Raw genomic sequence first — 18,288 nt, forward strand, 5'->3', positions numbered from 1 at the left:
ACTCAACTCAACTGGCCGCTTTTTCCTTTCCTCTTGTCTTTCTCCCTACAGCACCCTTCCTCTCCCTCCCCTGTTCCTCTACTCCTGACTCAGACCATCGCCTTTTCTCTCAGCCCAACTTGCCTCCCACGCTGAGAAAAGTTGAGCGAACTTTCCCTCTACACACTACTCACAGAATACCTCCGCCTCGGGACTCTCCGCCTGTAAGCGCATGCTCAGTGAGATCCAACGGCCGCCCCACCCGACTCCGTTCGGCCCCCCTCCCTTCGGCTCGAGTCCGAGAACCCGATGGTTTCGTCAGGGTTAAACGCGCATGCTCAGTCTCTTTACGGAAGCCGGTTAGGGAGGAGTTGGTGTAGGTGGGGGGGGAAAGAGGAGGCGGCCTTTAGGGCCTCAGGAGGAGGAGAAGGGGGAGGAGGAGGAGGTAAAGGCAAAGGAGGAAAGACGCGGACCCGAAGCAACGGCGGGACGGGTAACACCATGAATCCGTTGTGACGCGCAAGTAGAGCGGTGTCGGGGAGAAAGAAGAATAGTGAGCAGTGGAGTTTTTCGCCATGAACCTGAGGGGCCTCTTCCAGGACTTTAACCCAAGGTGAGGCCGCGCAGCGCCCCCCGGGAAGTGTTGGGCCAGAGACACTGGGAGGGAAGAACCCGGAGGTGGGGGAAACAGCGAGAAAAGCTTCGGGGACCGGGAAGGAGATCCTCGGGCTCGATCCGTGGGCCCCTCTGCTTTCGCTTTTCCTATTTAAAGGTCCTTTACTGGAAACGACCCCTTTTCTCCTTCATTCTTCTCCTCCCCTGACATTACCATCAATTCCTCTAACCCCTCCCAGGACAAGCATTGAATGTCTGCTTTCAAGTTATTTGTCAGTTAACCCCGACACATACACACACACACACACACACACACACACACACACACACATTCACCCTGCCAACCGACGGTTTCCACGCCTCCCCCCTCACCCCCCTTCATTGTTTTCACCACTTCCTTCTCCTTCTCTTGTTCCTTCTTTCTCCCACCCCCCTCTGCCCTCCAGGGTTCAGTACCAAACCTCTTTCATTTCTTTTATCCTTGTGTTACTACCCAGCACTTGCCCCACTACCCTAAACCTCAAGGTTTTCCTTGATTTTCAACCCTATACTTTGATCTTCCATATTTATTTATTTATTGCCAAATTTGTATCAGGAACCCAGTCTAGAGTTGATGGCAGAATATACTGGTACCTACCTTACATAGCATCTTTTAATGAAAAACTTAGAATTTCCCACCTTCTTACTTCACAACTTGAAAGGTACTGTGAGTGTCATCCTCCTGTGATAACCTCCCATTTACCCTATATAGATATATTTTTAACTTATGTATACAGTTGTTTGCATGTTGTCTCTCCCATTAAACTGACTTCTTTGAGAGCAGAATTTTGCCTTTTTTGTATCCTCAGAGCTTAACACAGTACTTGACACATAGTATGGACTTAACAAATATTTGTTGACTGATTGAAGCAAGGGCCTTATTTCACAAATGGAAAAGGCAGAGAAATCACTATTTTTCTTAACAAATTAGTGATGAACCAGAGTTCCTATAAACAGAAAAAGGAACTATACTCTATTCTAGGCAAAAGTTCTGTGACAGGAAAAAGGTCACTGGAAGTTTTGTAATATAGAGGCATGTAGCTTAGATCATAGTGAATTCTGTATGTATTAGTTTTAGAAATAGGCAACATCATTGCTAGCCTCATAGGTATATTGTATAGAGACTCACCTTACTGGTGAATGGAGAACTTTTTCTGTGCTTCAGACATGAGTTTTCCACAACTACAGGTGCCACTAAAAGGTAATGGTTGATTCCCATTCATTCATTCATTCACCAATCATGTTAAATGCCTGCTGTTTGCAGAGCACTGTACTAAGGGGGAGCAGTTTTCTATGGTTTCAATAGAAACTATGGTACGTGAGGACTAAAGGACAAAGATCCTTGCCATACTAAGAGGATCAGGGATGACCTTTTGGAGAAGGTGATATTCAAGATGGGCTATAAAGGATGGAATAGAAAATGTAAGATAAGAAAACTTGAAGAGGGGCTTTCAAACCTAGGGCATACTGTGAGCAAAGGCGCAGATGAAGAAAAGAGTTTGAAAGAGAACAGAGTTTACTTGAAGCTGGCAAATAATGCCTGAAGAGTTATATGGAATAGAATTGTGGGGGTCCCGAGTGCCAGAAAGAGGAGTTTAACGTTCATTTGGTAGGCAGTAGAAAATCACTCCAGATGTTTGAGGAGTGGCATGATGAGATGTATGCATACAAGACAAGAATTTTGGCAACATAAAGAATGGATTAAAGGGTCCAGAATTAAAAACTAAATGCCAAAAAGTAGTAAGACGTTAAGCCTTTAAAACTAAGTTTAGTGGAGATAATGAGAAAACAACTTCTGGAGTCGAGTATCTAGATTTAAATCCTCTTGTGATTTTGGACAAATCATTTAATCTTCCTGAATCTCAGCATCTTCATCAGAAAAATGAGGGTCTTGAACTAGATAGCCTCCAGGGCCCATTCGGCTCCAGGAACCTGCTCTGTGGCCTTGGGCTATCCCTCTGATTTTGTTGTTTTGTTTTTTCACAATGGAGGGAGAAGGATCTCTCTTTAGAAATGTGACAGTGATTGTACAGCACTTCCCTGCCATAAAGTGCCCCCAAATTTTTGGATAATTATCCAACGTTTCAGAATTCAGAAGGAATTGGAAGTAATTATTTGTGGCATAGCACTGGATTTAGAGTCAGATGACCTGGGTTCAAATCCTTGGCTCTGTAACCTGGGGTCCAAGGTCTCTTCCAACTCCCAGCTTGTGTCTTTAAGGGTGTTGTCAAGGAGAACTTTACTGTTGCAGCTACAAAAACATCAGCAGAGTTTTGGGTTTGAGGTTTTTTAAACACACTTGGTTATATTGAGTTTCTTCTGAGGTCAATATAAGAAAATTTCATATCCCCAAACAGACATATGCCAATCATCAACTTCATAATTATTTTAACTCTACTATAAGCTATATCGTCTTGAAAACTTTAACTGTCTTTTGAATTGGCATGCTTTGAAGTCAAGAAGAATGAAGGAGATTGTAGAGATTCCAAGAGATGCGGGATTTTTTCTCTTGAAACGAAAGAATGTTGATCGGTAATGTTAATGAATCAAAGTTTTAGATCAGTGAGATTAGAAGGCATAGAATGGCTATATGTAGTCAGCACTATTGGTGCCTATACCAGTCTGTTGAAGAATTTGATGTTTTGCACAATGGTCTTGTCTTTTTGGCATCCTTTACTTATTGTGAAGGATCCTTGAGGCATATATGTGGAACTTTTCAACAAACACTAAGCCCTAACTTTGTTCCATATATAACAATAACCTGGTACAGTGGATAGAATTCTGGGCTTTGAATAAGGAAGACCTGGGTTTAATACCAACAGGATATAGTAGTATAGTGACCTTGGGTAAGTTACCTAATCTCAAACAATTCCCCAGGAACCCTCTCCATAGCTTAATAGATGTCTTGATTGGAGTTTCTCACTGTATGATGGTGGATATGGATGTGCCAGTCATTGAGTGGGTATAGAAAAGTGAAAAACCACACACATTCATTACCCTCAGGTGACTTAATGCCCAGTGTGGAATTAGGAAGAAAGCCTGTGCTAGAGAATGTGACTCTGCCTTATAATGTTCAGTTTTAAAAAGGCAGTCTGTGAGACAACTAAGTGGCTCAGGGAATAGAAAGCCAGGTATGGAGACAGGAGATGCCAGGTTCAAATGTGGCCTCACATAACTTCCTAGCTCTGTGACCCTGGGCACTTAACCCCAGTTGTCTAGCTTTTACCACTGTTCTACCTTGGAACCAATACACAATATTGATTCTCAGACAGAGAAGATAAGGCTTTAAAAAATAAGACACCATGCATGTAATAAAATGTTGAGTTCTAGTTCTGTGAAATTTGCCACTGATAATAATGAAATCACTTTATGGACCTCAGTTGTTAAACAGCAGTATTTGATTAAAGCAGAGGCTGTTAACCTGGGCTCCAGGTACTTTAAAAATATATTTTTTGTTAACTGTATTTCCATTTACTTGATTTCCTTTCTAAACTAGGTATTTTACATATCTTAAAATATTCAGAGAAGAGGTCCATAGGTTTCACCAGACTGCCCAAGGGATCCCATGACACCAAAGAAGGTTAAGAACCTCTGGACTAAATGACTAAGCTATAATGTGCTTCCTAGCTCCAAGATTCTAAGAAGGCAGTGGTAGTCTTGTGCTCCCTATGAAATCTTACCATCTAAAGAGTCTTTAGGGGAAACCCAACGCTGTTATTTTCTGCTACTACTTCCATGGAGTATCCCATACCTCCCTCCCTCTCAAAACCAATTTGTCATTATATTACACAAAAGAGGCCTAAATTCAACAGGGGACCCAGATCATTCCAACCTTCTGAGCTTGGGAATTACTTTCTTTTCCTCCATTCTATAGGAGCTAAAGTGACAGGGATTTTTTTTCAGGTTAGGGCTAATTCTGGTTTCCCAGCATTCAAATGGGCAGGCAAAGTTACCAGGTAACAGCTGTGAGCCTATTTCTAGCATCATGAAATTCTTTTCACAATTACCCTCTGGTTTCACAGCAAGTTAAGACTTGCTGAATCAGATAAGTTGGCTTCATCATCAGTCATTACCTGCATGAATGAGGCTTTCTAATGACTGGTGCATCCTAGTCATAGGATTTCCAAACCTCAATTCAGAGTGGCTGCTGGTTTACATGTATCTAGGGCATCAGCGTGCCTCAGCCTTAGCTCATTCCTGGAATCATGAATACTGGGGTTCCTAACTGCTTTGGAGATATTGCAAGGGACAAAAAATACTGCCCAATATCAGTGGCCTAAGAGCTATGTTTGGGCCTTCTGGAGCTTGTAGACTCTTTAAGACAGTTCAGATTCTGGCAGTCTTTTGTTTGGTGGTGGTGGTTGTTGTTGTTGTTGTGTGTGGTGTTGTGTGTTGTGTGTTGTTGTTGTTGTTGTTGTTGTTGTTGTTGTTGTTGTTGTTGTTGTTGTTAAACAAATTGGAGATCTGGGGTCAGCCTCCTCCCAGCATGGATTTTTAAATGAAGCTGAGATGGGAAGGAGCCTAGTTAGGAAGAGAATCAGGTAGTCATTTTAAAATTTCAGTCTGTTATATCTTTTAAAGCCACATCAGTAAAGTCTTGTCAGTATAAATGAATAGCAATAGGACAATAGTTGAACTTTAATAAGTATCATCAAAATATTTAAATTTATAATGGATTGTGTTTTTTTTTAACCCTTGTACTTCGGTGTATTGTCTCATAGGTGGAAGATTGGTAAGGGTGGGCAATGGGGGTCAAGTGACTTGCCCAGGGTCACACAGCTGGGAAGTGGCTGAGGCCAGGTTTGGATTGTGTTTTTTAAAATAGTCCAAGGTTTAAATGACCATAAATATAATTTTTCCCCTGACTGTTAAATAAAAAAACTATTGATCATTGGACTTATTCTGATCTGTTATTTTATAGCTGAGGAGACTGATACCCATAAAGGTGAAGTAATTTGCCCAAGGTTACATGGTAGTGGCAGAGTTGAAATTTAGACTCAGGTTCTCAGCCTTGAAATTCATTTTTCTTTTCTTTCTCATTTTTTCTGTCATTATTCTATCTTTTTTAATATAATTTTCTTTTTTTTTCTTTTTAAACCCTTGTACTTCGGTGTATTGTCTCATAGGTTATAATTTTATTTTTAAAATATTTTTCCATGGTTTTAGGATTCATGCTCTCTCCCTCCCCTCTTCCCGCCCTGCTCCCAGAGCTGACAAGCAATTCCACTGGGCTATACATGTATTATCACTTAAAACCTATTTCCATATTCAATTTTGTAATAGAGTTATCTTTTAAAACCAAAGCCTCTTTCTCTTTTTTTAAACCTTTACTTTCTATATTAGTAACAACTCCAAAGCAGAATGGCAAGAGCTAAGCATCTGGGGTTAAGTGACTTGCCCAGGGTCACACAGTTAAAAAGTATTTGAGGCTATATTTGAACCTAGGCCCTCCTGACTCCAGGCCTCGCACTCTATCCACTCTCTTGTCACTGTACCACATTACCAAGCCTGATCCCCCTCTCCACCCGTTCTCTTTCCCTAGCATTCTGACTAGGTTTGAGTCAAAGAATCTAGAGATAACCAAGTTGGTTTCATGTTCTATAATTTTCAATATTTTAATTGTTTCTTGAATCTCTGTGGATAACCAGTGGCCCAATCACTCAGTAAAATTAATTTGGAGGAATTGTTATATAAAATATAGTGATTAAATGGGCCTCTCTGTAGTTGTTGAGCATCAACTGCACTGGCTAAATTGAGTGTAGTACTTCTTTCTTCACTTCTAAGGTTTTTACTCATTCAACCAATAAACATTAGCACCTACTATGTGCCAGGCACTGTGCTCAGTGCTGGGGATACAGAAAGATGCAGAAGAGAGCCCCTACCCTAAAAAACTCACAGTCTATTAAGGGAGACAACAAGTAAATAAATATGTACAAACAAGCTATATAGAGGATCAATTGGAAATAATTAACAGAAGGAAGGCACTAGAATTGATAGGGATTGGGTAAAGGCTTCCTGGAGAAGCTGGGATTTTTATTGGAACTTGAAGAAAGCCAAGGAAGACAATGACAAAGATGAGGATGGAGAGCAATGAGCAGAGTTGAGAAATAGAATGTCTTGATCATGGAACAACAAAGAGGCCAGTATCACTGGGTCAGAGTGTCAGATGTAAGAAGACCATAAAGGTAGGAGGGAGGGTAGGTTATGAAGGACTTTGAACCCCAAATGGAGGATTTCCTATTTGCCCTTGGAGGAAATAGGAATCCATTAAGAGTTCTATTGAGGGGGACAGCTGGGAAGCTCATTGGATTGAGAGCCAGACCTAGAGATGGGAGGTCCTAGGTTCAAATATGATCTCAGACACTTCCCAGCCGTGTGACCCTGGGCAAGTCACTTGACCCCCATTGCCTAGCCCTTACCACTCTTCTGCCTTGGAACCAATACATTGTATTGATTCTAAGATGGAAGGTGAGGGTTTAAAAAAAGAGTTCTATTGAGGATAAGGGTTTGAGGTGACATGGTAGGACCTGTGGTTTTGGAAACTCATTTTGGTGACGGTATAGCAGATGGATTGGATTAGGGAGAGTCTTGAAGCAGGCAGACCCACTGGCAGACTATTGAATAATTTAGATATGAGGTGATATGGGCCTGCTTCAGAGTGGTGGCAGTATCAGAGAAGAAGATCTGTTAGAGAGATGTCACAAAGGTGAATTGGACAGGTCTTGGCAACAGATTGGACATGGAGATGGGGCAGAAATAGTGAGGATAGGAGGTTGACTTCTAGGTTTCAAGTCACCCCATGCAGTAATAGGAAACATAGGAGTTGGGGATGGTTTTAGAGGAAAGATAATTAATTCAATTTTGGACAGGTTGAATTTAAGATGTCTATTGGAGGGGGCAGCTGGGTAGCTCAGTGGATTGAGAGTCAGGCCTAGAGACAGGAGGTCCTGGGTTCAAATCTGGCCTCAGACACTTCCCAGCTGTGTGACCCTGGGCAAGTCACTTGACCCTCATTGCTTAGCCCTTTCCACTCTTCTGCCTTGGAGCCAATACACAGTATTGACTCCAAGACTAAAGGTAAGGGTTTTTATTTTTTTAAAAAAAGGTGTCTATTGGACATCCAGTTCAAGATGTCTGAAAGACGGGTGGAGATGCAAAATTGGAGGTCAACAGAGAGGACCATCCAAGATAAGTAAATTTGAGACTCATCAACACAGAGATGGTAATTAAATCCATGGGTACTATTTGATTACTAAATGAAAAAATAGAGAGAAAAGAAAAAGACCCAGGGTAGAATCCCATGGGATACCTTTTGTTGGAGAATGTGATCTAAATAAGTATCCAGCAAAGGAAACTGAAGCAACGGTCATAAGTAGGAGGAGAACCACTAAATAATATTGTCTTGATAATCTAGGGCAGTGGTAGCGAACCTTTTAGAGACTTGAGTGCCCAAACTGCAACCCTCACACCGCATGTAAGCTACCCCTCTTCCAACTCCCCCACCTTACCCCCACAGGGGAGGGAGCAAACGCTCCCATTGGGCTTCTGAGCAGAGGGATGGAGAATGTGAGAAATGTCTTCAGGTGCCTGTGGAGAGGGAGAAGGGAGCAGCCCCCTCTGGCATGATCCACTACACATGCTATAGGTTTGCCAACATGGACCTAGAGAGAAGAGAGTACCAAGGAGAAGAAAATGATCAACAGAATCAAAGACTTAAGAGAAGCTAAGGAAAATAAAGATTGAGAAAAGGCCTTTGGATTTGGCAGATTAAAAAATAGTTGGTAATTTTGGAGAAAGCAGTTTTAGTGGAATGATGAGGTTAAAAGGCAGACTATCTAGAAATTTAGCCACAAAGGACAGAAAGGATAGTTCAGTGGATAGAAGGATTAAGTAAAGATTCTTTGAAGATAAGTGGGAGACATGGGCATGTTTATAGGTAGTAGGAAGGAGCCAGTAGGCAGGGAGAGATTGAATATAAGTACTAGGGGCAGCAAGGTAGCATAGTGGATAGAGAGCCAAGCCTGGAGTCAGAAGGACCTAGGTTCAAATTTGACCTCAGACACATCCTAGCTGTGTGACCCTTGGCAAGTCACTTAACCCCAATTGCCTAGACCTTGCCACCACTCTTCTTAGAATTGTTACTAAGACAGAAGGTAAGGACTTAAAAAATAAAAAAGATATAAAAGAAGTGATAGAAGAGATGACAGGAAGTAATCTGGTGGAGAAGACAGGATAGAATAGGATCGCCTGAGGAGGTAGAGGGGGTTAGCCTTGGTAAGGAGTAACTTAATTTTACTTTTGTGAATGTTACATGAAAAATATACATGCCAAGAAATAAAAATCAGGTATGTTCTCTGTCATCAAAAAAACCTAGTATTTGGAAGTATCGATAAACTCATTAAATGCTATGCAGCTTTCTCAAGGGCTGTCATGTTCAAGAGCAATTAGTCTTGTGTTTGAACCCAGAGATCAAGCCTAGGGTCAGTGGGTGTACCTTTTGATGAAGGTATGTCCTCCAGAGCCATATTGTAGTGATACCACATTTGACTAATTTGTGTACTTAGGTACAGGCATCTGAAGCCATGAGTTTTCAATTGCTGGCTATTTTATAGGATTTTGTCTTCTGAATTGCTAGGCATCTCTATTGCTATTCCACCCATAATGAAGTTACCTTTATGGTATTTAGTTTGATGTATGTTTGGAGGCAGTTTCTCTGTCCCCCTTCCTTTTCAATTTAAAATTCGTATAATTAGATTTGCAAGACTCTCAGCAAGTAGGTTTTTACCAGCCCTAAAATCTCCCTGGCAAGGAGCCAATTACTGCTATATTTTAAGCTGTGATTCAGAAATCCAAATCCTGTTCTCAGATACCATCTTCTTAACCAGCTGTTCATTTGGTTGAAGGATCACTCCTCTACCCTTCCATGTGGTGTTTTTTTTCATCTCTTTATCTCAAACCATCTATAAAAAGTCAAGTCTACCCTTTAACAACCTTAGTGATATTTCATTGCAGTCAACCTGATCACTTCTAGAAATTAACCCAGAAGTAACCACATTATGTCATAAGGAACTTAAATTTAAGGAGGGGCTTTGATCTCAGCCTAGACTCTGCAAGCAAAAAAACCACACACAGATGAAAGTACATAAATCCAAATGACTGCTGGCCTTTAAGAAGTCCCTATGGGACTTTGGTTATACACTTAGTTCAGTGATGCTGCCATTGCTCAAAACCTTTTGGAAAATCTTCTTTGGAAATAAGTCTGAGCCTGGTTAGGAAACCATAGAGGAACCAGTGGCTCAACAGTCATTCTTTGAATGTTAAGCCAGAACAGAGTATTTGCTTTTCTTGAATGTAAACATACCTGTGCTCTTGAAAAGTGGATGCAGAGTTGGTGGGGCAAAGAGATGAAGGAAGCGTTTCAGAAGTGTCTGAAAATTCCCCAAGTTAGGATTCCTATTCTGAGAGCTTGGCATTTTCATTTACCCTAAGTGATCACAAGTAGAGTGGCAGTATATGGGACATTAGAATATAGGAAAGATTCATCAAATCAAATCAAAACCTTGAATTAAATTTCAGAACTGACTGTGTTCCAAATGGTAGTTCAGAGTCTGTGTTCTACAATTCAGGCCACTCAGCATTAGCTATTTATACTCAGTATAAAATATGGGTAAAAACATTTCCCTTTTGTTAATAATGTTAGTAATTGTGTTTCCCAATACTTAATTCCGTTATGTAGATAGTTTATTAATTCTGTCAGCTCATGTTCTCTAAGCACATTATGAAGCACATGAATTGTATTTTTATGTATAGTTTGATATGGCAAGAGGTGTCAGCATTACTTAAGGGCCTGTCAAACCAGATAAAAGTATCACTGGGAAAAGTTTAACAGAAAGTAAAAGGCAATAACAACAGATAATTTTAATTTGTGGTTTTCTAAGTCAATATGTCTCCCACAGGGATCCATTTCTATTTGAGTTTGACACCACTGATTTAATATACCTCCTCTTTAGTAGAGAATACACTTCTGCATTCAGAATTAAACCAGCTGAAATTTCTGTTCAAAGACCTTTTTTATTGTTCACAAGGTTCTACTTTGTGCCAAGGATAGATATGTACTTCTAAATGAGATAATTTGTCATTCATTCTATATTATCTCAAAACCAGGCTTAGAGATGTGAGGTCCTGGGTTCAAATTTGGCCTCGGCCACTTCCTAGCCATGTCACCCTGGGTGAATCACTTAAACTCCCATTTCCCAGTCCTTACCACTGTATAGTTGGAAGATCTTGAACCCCTGAAACTAACTTCCTTTCTGTATTACCCATAATTCCTTTTGCCTTTCGTATACATGTGTGGTTACGTGGTCTGTTATTTAATTTGGGTTTCCTTTACCACATCCTTGCTCTTGCATGTGAATTGTGTGGTGACCGGTCCTTGTGGCCCAAGCCTCTCTCTTCCATGTGAGTACATATCTATCCTTGGCACAAAGTAGAACCTTGTGAACAATAAAAAAGGTCTTTGAACAGAAATTTCAGCTGGTTTAATTCTGAATGCAGAAGTGTATTCTCTACTAAAGAGGAGGTATATTAAATCAGTGGTGTCAAACTCAAATAGAAATGGATCCCTGTGGGAGACATATTGACTTAGAAAACCACAAATTAAACCTGCCTTCTCTAGCTCTCTAATTTAATATTAATAAATCCTTATAAATATCATACTTTGGAGGCATTGAATATTAATTTTAAAATCAACACCACTCTTCTGCCTTAGAACCCATGTACAGTATTGATTCTAAGGAAGGTAAGGGAAAGAAAGAAACAAACTATAATTAATTGTATTTTCAAGACCATGAAGTCCCTAGGAAGAATCTAGTATCTAGAAATTGTTGTATGGAAATTGTCAGAACCCCAACAAGGAACAAAGAATAAGAAGAAACATGAGGGGGAAATTGTATGAAGAGATGTAGAGTTAAGAAAGAAGATCCTAATATGTGTACTGACTGCAGCTAAGTAAAGGAAGGCATCATGGGATGGAACCTCCCCCAAATTAGATTTAGTACAACTGTCAGCAACAGTGCTATCTGATTAAAAGTAAAGCACCTTGACTTAAAGGGCAAATTGCACAAAAAAAGTAGAGATGGGATTAGGAACTGAACCTGGGATTTCATTGTAAGATGGAATTCCTAAGTAAAGGAGCTTTTCTCTCAATGCAGGGCAGCACCTTTACTGCCCTTCAGAGTCTTAGAGAGTTGCCTGAAATACCAAGAATTGGTGCAAGGACTTCCCCAGGGTCTCATAGCCAGGATTTATCAGAGGGAGATGGGAAGCTCACACAGCTGGCATCAAGGTAGTTTGACTTGGGAAAAGGATGACACAAAGGTATTCAGATTGCAGATAGTACGGATGGTGGTTTGTCTATGTCTATCAACTGTATTAAAACAAATTGTATTTGTTTTTAAAAATGCAAAGGGAAGAAGAAGCATTCATTGTGTTCTTTTTTGTTCCAACTCTATTTGAGATTGAGTTGGGGGTGAGAAGAATACTTTTTTTCCTGGAAGAGAAGAGGAAGAACAGACATAAAGGCTTTTATATTTTGACCAAGGTTCAGTTTCCTTCCCACAAGGCATTACTTATTACTGGCTGTTTCTTCCTTTGCCTCTTTTTATTCTTTTTAGTCTATTTACATGTGAAGGAAGAGGAAGAGGCAGGAAGTAGAGAGCTCCTTCCATTTGTTTCTGCAAAACAAAAGTCCTGTAATAACAACACATTTATATAGCCCTGTAAGCTTTACAGATTGCTTTCTCCACAACCCAGTGAATGTTAGTGCAAACATTAGCCCCATTTTATAGAGTAGGAAGCTAAATCTTAGAAAGACAAACTGATTTTTCCCAAATCATATAAGTATACACAGCAAGTACCAGACCTAGGATTCAAACCCAGAACTCCTGATTCATTACCACTAGCATTTAATGACACTGAAAGCTCTAGGTTGTTTTTTTGTGAGGTGAGACTAAACTTCTAGCAAGTGTTTTGGTGAACCTTGGGTTTAAAAATCTTAGGAAAAATCACAGCCTCCAACTCTGATTCTGCAATTTGTTCTGTGCTTGGGGAAAGTCACCGTAATGATTATACATATTAGTCCAGACTTAGTGAGTCTCCTTTTTAGAATTAAAGTATTAGATGATTATTTTTCTTTTTGGTAGTTTTTTTGTTATTGTTTTAATCATAAAAAAAATTAGATTCCAAATAAGTAAAGTCAGGATGACTAAATGATGCTCTAAATAAGATTCATATGGTAGAATTTATTTATATACTAATTATATGTCCCTTCAAATACCTCATTATAATTTTATATAAATATTTTTGAGACATCAAGAGAGGCATGTTTTAATTACATCAAGTGAGTTGTGATTATTTTGTGTTTACATGTTTAATGTTAGGTTATGAACCTGGCTTCTGACTGTCTTTTCTTTTACAGAAGTTTTAAGCAGAGTTTAATTGATGCTTTTTGTTTTTATATCCCAGTCATTTCTGAATATGCCCATCATTCCCTTCTACTCCCAATGAATCTTCCCTTTTAAAAGAGAAAAGTAAGTTAAGTAAAACCAATCTCCACAACCTTGGGTAGAAAATATTTTTATGCTTCAAGGAACCTAAGTTTTCTCTCTCATTACTGCCAATCAGACTTTGCTAAAGGGAATTCTTTTTAATCATTTTTTTCTTTCTCTCTCTTTCTCTCTCTCTTTTTTAGTAAATTCCTTATATATGCTTGCTTGCTGCTGTTTTCAGTGCTTTTGGCCCTTCGGCTAGATGGCATCATTCAGTGGAGTTACTGGGCTGTATTTGCTCCAATATGGCTGTGGAAATTAATGGTCATTGTTGGCGCCTCAGTTGGAACAGGAGTCTGGGCACGAAACCCTCAGTATCGGTAAGATTGCTTTATCAGAAAGAATGTGTGATCACATTTTGATAAGTTTAACAGAGAACAGTGTGTCATAGATATATAAATTATTTTTAAATTTAGTAAGAAACCCTTTTTTTGTATATGTAAATATAATGGTTGTTGGCAATGTTGTACTATAAAAGTATATCATTTTTTACAAGTTCTCTTTTTCACATAAGGTGTTCTGATGAGCTACATTTTAAAAAATACTCTATGATACAGAACATATGACTTGTAAAAAGGGAAAAAATTATAGTCATCCAAGCAAGAACCTGGAGTATTTTTTTTCTCTATTTTTTGAATCATAGAATAATAGAATGTTGTGGCTAAAATGGATCTTAGACATTTTCTAGTTAAATCCTCCCATCCCAGACCAAGACAAATAAAATAAAAATGATGGAATTTTAACAAGGTAAGAAAACCAAGTCCTAGAGGGGTGATATAGCCAGGCTGGGACTAGAACCCAGGCCTCCTGCCTCTCAATCCAGTTTTGCCCCACTACACTTAGCTGCCTCTGCATTTTCTTGTTTAGTTTTTGGTTAAGTTGAGAGCAATTCATTCTACTTGCTTATTGATATCACTGTTGTTTTAGAAAAAATAATTTATAAGCAGTTCTCCACCCAGGAGTGGGCAGCTTTTGGGAGTTACCCAACTCTCCCTTCTCTTCCCTTCCCTGTTACTTGCTCACCTTTTCTAGGGAGACTATAGGCTTTTAAATGGTGTTAGAATAAACCATTATTTGCAACAGTCTCTGATATACCAATAAACTCACTATGGCACAGTAGAAAGAGTGACAGATTTAGACTCAGAACATGGGTTCAGATCCCAACTCTGTCACCTGCATGACTGGACATGTCACACAAGTTCTCTGGACCTCAGTTTTTCCCTCTAACATTTGTGTTGATTGGACTTCTACAGCCCTCCTATCTCTAAATCTAATCATAAGGTACATTAAGGAGTGTGAAGCTATAGTAATAAATTATCCAAGAAAAGAAAATTGCACTTGGATTTGTAGTTGTCTACAAAAATACTAATGCTGGTATCAGTATATAATGACGACTTTAATCTTTTATGTCTATTGCCAGTACAAGGTTCACAAAACAGTGAAACATCTGGTGGTGTTTTGCTTATGAGTATTCTTATGATCTTCATTGGTAGAAGGCGTTCCTTACCATGAGATCCCTATGCCAATGAAATCACAGCCCCAGACCAAAACAAATAAAATAAAAATTCTGAAATTTAACAAGGTGAGACAGTCTAGTTTAGTTGTCTTGAGTTGTCATTTGATTCCATATGAGTAGTTCCTTTATATTTTTAAGATTCCATTTAAGAAACTAAGTTTAAGAACAGCTAGGTGGCACAGTGGATAGAGTGCTGGGCCTGGAGTCAAGAAACTTCCTCAGATACTTGCTAGCTCTGTGACTCTAGGCAAATAACTTAACCCTGTTCCCCTCAAAGGGGGGGGGGGGAGAATGGTACTTGAAAATTAGCCTGTAGCCACTCATCCAAAATTTGAAGAAAAAAAGAAAGAAATGAAGTTCAGTTAAAGCTTTCTTATTTTCCTTCACATAAATACAATATTTAGTACTGGTTTGCAAATAAGGCTCTCAGAGCATTCTCAGTTGCTCTGAACTCTCATTTCTAACAGAGATTTGAACTGAAATATTTCCTGTTTTCTTTTTTCTTCCCCTCATGACCATTTTTAGAGCAGAAGGAGAAACCTGTGTGGAGTTTAAAGCCATGTTGATTGCCGTGGGGATCCACCTGCTTCTTTTGATGTTTGAGGTTCTGGTCTGTGACAGGATTGAGAGGGGAAGCCATTTCTGGCTTCTGGTCTTCATGCCGCTGTTCTTTGTCTCCCCAGTATCTGTGGCAGCCTGTGTGTGGGGATTTCGACATGACAGGTCACTTGAGGTAAAAGACCATAAACTAATATTGATGTTTTACAGTTAAACTTTTTGTTACTTATTTTAGTATGAATTTCTTTCCAATCATTTCAACGGAGTTGAGAGAGCGAGTGAGTGACAAAGAGAGCGAGAGAGAGTGACAGAGAAAAGCTGAGAAGACAGCAATAAAAATGTCCTTTTCTTACCATTTAAAAATTGTACCCAAAGTAATAAAATGATCCATCTGAAAATGATAGATTTTTATATCCAAGGCTGTTTCTTTCACCCTTGCCTCTGGCATTTAAAAATATTTTCTACTCATCAAATTGGCTGAGTTTCACTTAATTCCTTTGAACTGCCTTCCTGACTCCATGAGGAGTAAGTTTAAATAATCACTGTCTGAAGGCAGTGGAGAAAGACTTTCACATGAAACTAACTCTTTCTATGATGGGAAGCACCACTTCAATGTGCCTGATGAGTGTTTGTTTAGCCTCTGCTTGGAAACCTCTGATACAGAGAAAGCCCCTACCTTCTGACTACTTTATGAGGCTATCTGTTCCACTTTTACTTAGCTCTAATTTTGTATTTTCTTCCTTCCATCAAGCCTGAATTTTTCTCTTTCCCCTTTTTACACAATGCTTCTAGCTCTGAGGCCAAGCAGGTATACCTCTTTCATGTATCAGTTCTTTGACTACATGAAAATAGCTGTCATGCTTTGGCCTGCCCACAGTCTCCTCCTTTTCTTTAGGCTCAACATCTTTGTTCCCTTCATCCAGTCCTCTGATGGCATCGTGGAAACGCTTTTCATTCTCCTAGTTGCCTTCTCTGGATGCTTTCAAGCTTATACCAATGTCTTTTCCTAAAAATGTGGTGTTCAAAACTGAGCAAAGTACTCTAGGTATGGCCTGACCAGGGCAAAATAGGGTATTATTTTCACCTCCATGGTTCTTGCAACCACGCCTTTCTTAATGCCTCCTGAAGATTACATGAGTTCCAGCAGCTAGGTAGCACAGTGGAGAGAGTGTTGGGCCTCTTTGGGAGAATAAGACCTGGATTCAAATCTGGCCTCAGATACCTCCTAGCTCTGTGATTCAGGCAAGTCATTTAACTTCATTTGCCTAGCTCTTGCCCCTCTGTCCTAGAGTTGAAACCAGGACAGAAGGTAAGGGTTTAAAAAAAAAGAGAGATTACATGAGCTTTTTTGTCACATCATATATCAATTCCTTGAGCTTTTAGGCCATAATCCACCCACCCCTACATCCCCTCTTTTTGTAATAAAAAGAGCTAAAGAGAAACTTCCTTATTTTGTATTAGTGAGATCATTGGGTTATTTTTTTTAACCCACAGGTAATACTTTACATTTGTCTCTAATAAATGCCAACTCCTTAGATTTAGCCAGTTAGCTGACTGCTCAGATCTTTTTGGATTCTGATGCTGTCATCCAATTTGTTAACTATCCTTCCTAACTTTGTGTGAGATGTTATACTTTTTAAATTTGCAGATAAGTCTCTTTATCCAAATCATTGATAAAAATGATAAATAGCACAGATCCCTTGGTCAAGTTGACAGTGAATCATTAAATGGCTATTCTTGCCATCTGGCTATTCACCAGGTTCCAGAGCCACTAGACTATACTATCATCTAGCTTATATTTCCTTATCTTGTCCACAAGAGGAGCATGAGCGTTTTTGTCCAACACTTTGCTTGGATCTAGGTAAACCATAACTACAACATTCCCATGATTGCTCCCTACTCCAGTAATGCTGTCAAAGGAGTTCCAAGAATGTTAGGTTGTTCAAGAATGGCCTGTTCTCCATGAAACCCTTCTGACCCTTTGTAATCTGTTTTTTGCTTTTGTTTGTTTCCTTTTTGAGATATTGACTAACTGGCCAGCCTTTTTTAATGATGTTTTAAAATTGTACCAAAAATTAAAGTCAAGTTGACTCGCCTAGAGTTTGTGGACTTGGAAGTGAAATTGGGGGTGGCGTTTTTCAAGAAAGTAAACATACATACAAATGCTAGCAGTACTGCCCATTGATCTGTTATTTCCACCTATAGAGTTAGAGAGAAATCTCTTCCTAGTCACATTCTTGGCAACCTTTCTTACAAAAAGGAAAAATGTGGCAAAACTTACCTGTCTCTTAGCTTGCATGTTTGCCCTAGTCATGCCTAACACTGTAGTATTTGGAACTTTGATAAAGAAAATGTCACTGTTATGAGAGAATGACTTGCTAGCCAGACGTGGAGAAGAGACTAAGTGCTCGTATAGTTCCTTTGTGATATTTCATGTTCTAACAGTTGATTGATTTGAGTCCCTATGAATTAAGTCCTGGTAGGTTTAGAGGCAGCCTCTAAACCTGCTGCATTCTAACTAGAATGTCTCACGGCCATCCTGATTTGTTGTCCCACCTCCTCTTTGCAGCAAGGCGGCCCTTTTAATTCCAACATAATTGATTATCCTCTAGCTCACTCCCAACAGGAGCTATTGCAAAGTTACTCTCTTCCCTCCTGAAGCTTCTCATACTTACTCCTCCTCACCTTTCTCTATCTCAGCTAAGGACCTTGCTTCTTAATTTACTGAGAAAATTAAAGTTGTTCTACATCAGCTCCCTTTTCTCCCATTCTCTTCATCTAAAAACCCTTAGGCATTGCTCTTTCCTTCCAGTCCCTGACAAAGAAGTGGCCCTTCTTCTCAAGCCTCTACATGGGCACTTGATCTCATCCCCTCCCATCTTCTTTTCCAGAGTGCATCCTCACTTATCCCTCTCTCCAAGCTTCAACCCCTACCTAGCCATTGTTTCCTTTCTTCCTTCAAACATGCCCAAGCCT

General features: G+C 39.6%; 1 protein-coding gene across 1 annotated transcript; it reads left to right on the top strand.

Annotated features, from left to right (window-relative positions):
- Positions 1-384: 384 nt before the first annotated feature.
- Positions 385-16,322, top strand: TMEM185A (transmembrane protein 185A). The gene is made up of 5 exons (XM_044682787.1): positions 385-592; positions 13,382-13,558; positions 15,280-15,487; positions 15,548-15,590; positions 16,105-16,322. The coding sequence occupies exons 1-5, from the start codon at positions 555-557 to the stop codon at positions 16,320-16,322; spliced, it is 684 nt and encodes a 227-aa protein (XP_044538722.1). The 5' UTR covers positions 385-554.
- Positions 16,323-18,288: the final 1,966 nt, after the last annotated feature.

Source organism: Gracilinanus agilis, chromosome X (genome assembly GCF_016433145.1).
Source record: "Gracilinanus agilis isolate LMUSP501 chromosome X, AgileGrace, whole genome shotgun sequence".
Lineage (NCBI taxonomy): Eukaryota > Metazoa > Chordata > Mammalia > Didelphimorphia > Didelphidae > Gracilinanus > Gracilinanus agilis.

What these genes read in the sequence shown, in the direction of transcription:
- TMEM185A (XM_044682787.1), top strand. Translation starts at nt 555, where the DNA reads ATGAACCTGAGGGGCCTCTTCCAGGACTTTAACCCAAG. An exon ending in GCACGAAACCCTCAGTATCG is followed by an intron (nt 13,559 to 15,279) that starts GTAAGATTGCTT and finishes GACCATTTTTAG; the next exon opens with AGCAGAAGGAGAAACCTGTG. An exon ending in CAACGGAGTTGAGAGAGCGA is followed by an intron (nt 15,591 to 16,104) that starts GTGAGTGACAAA and finishes CAATGCTTCTAG; the next exon opens with CTCTGAGGCCAAGCAGGTAT.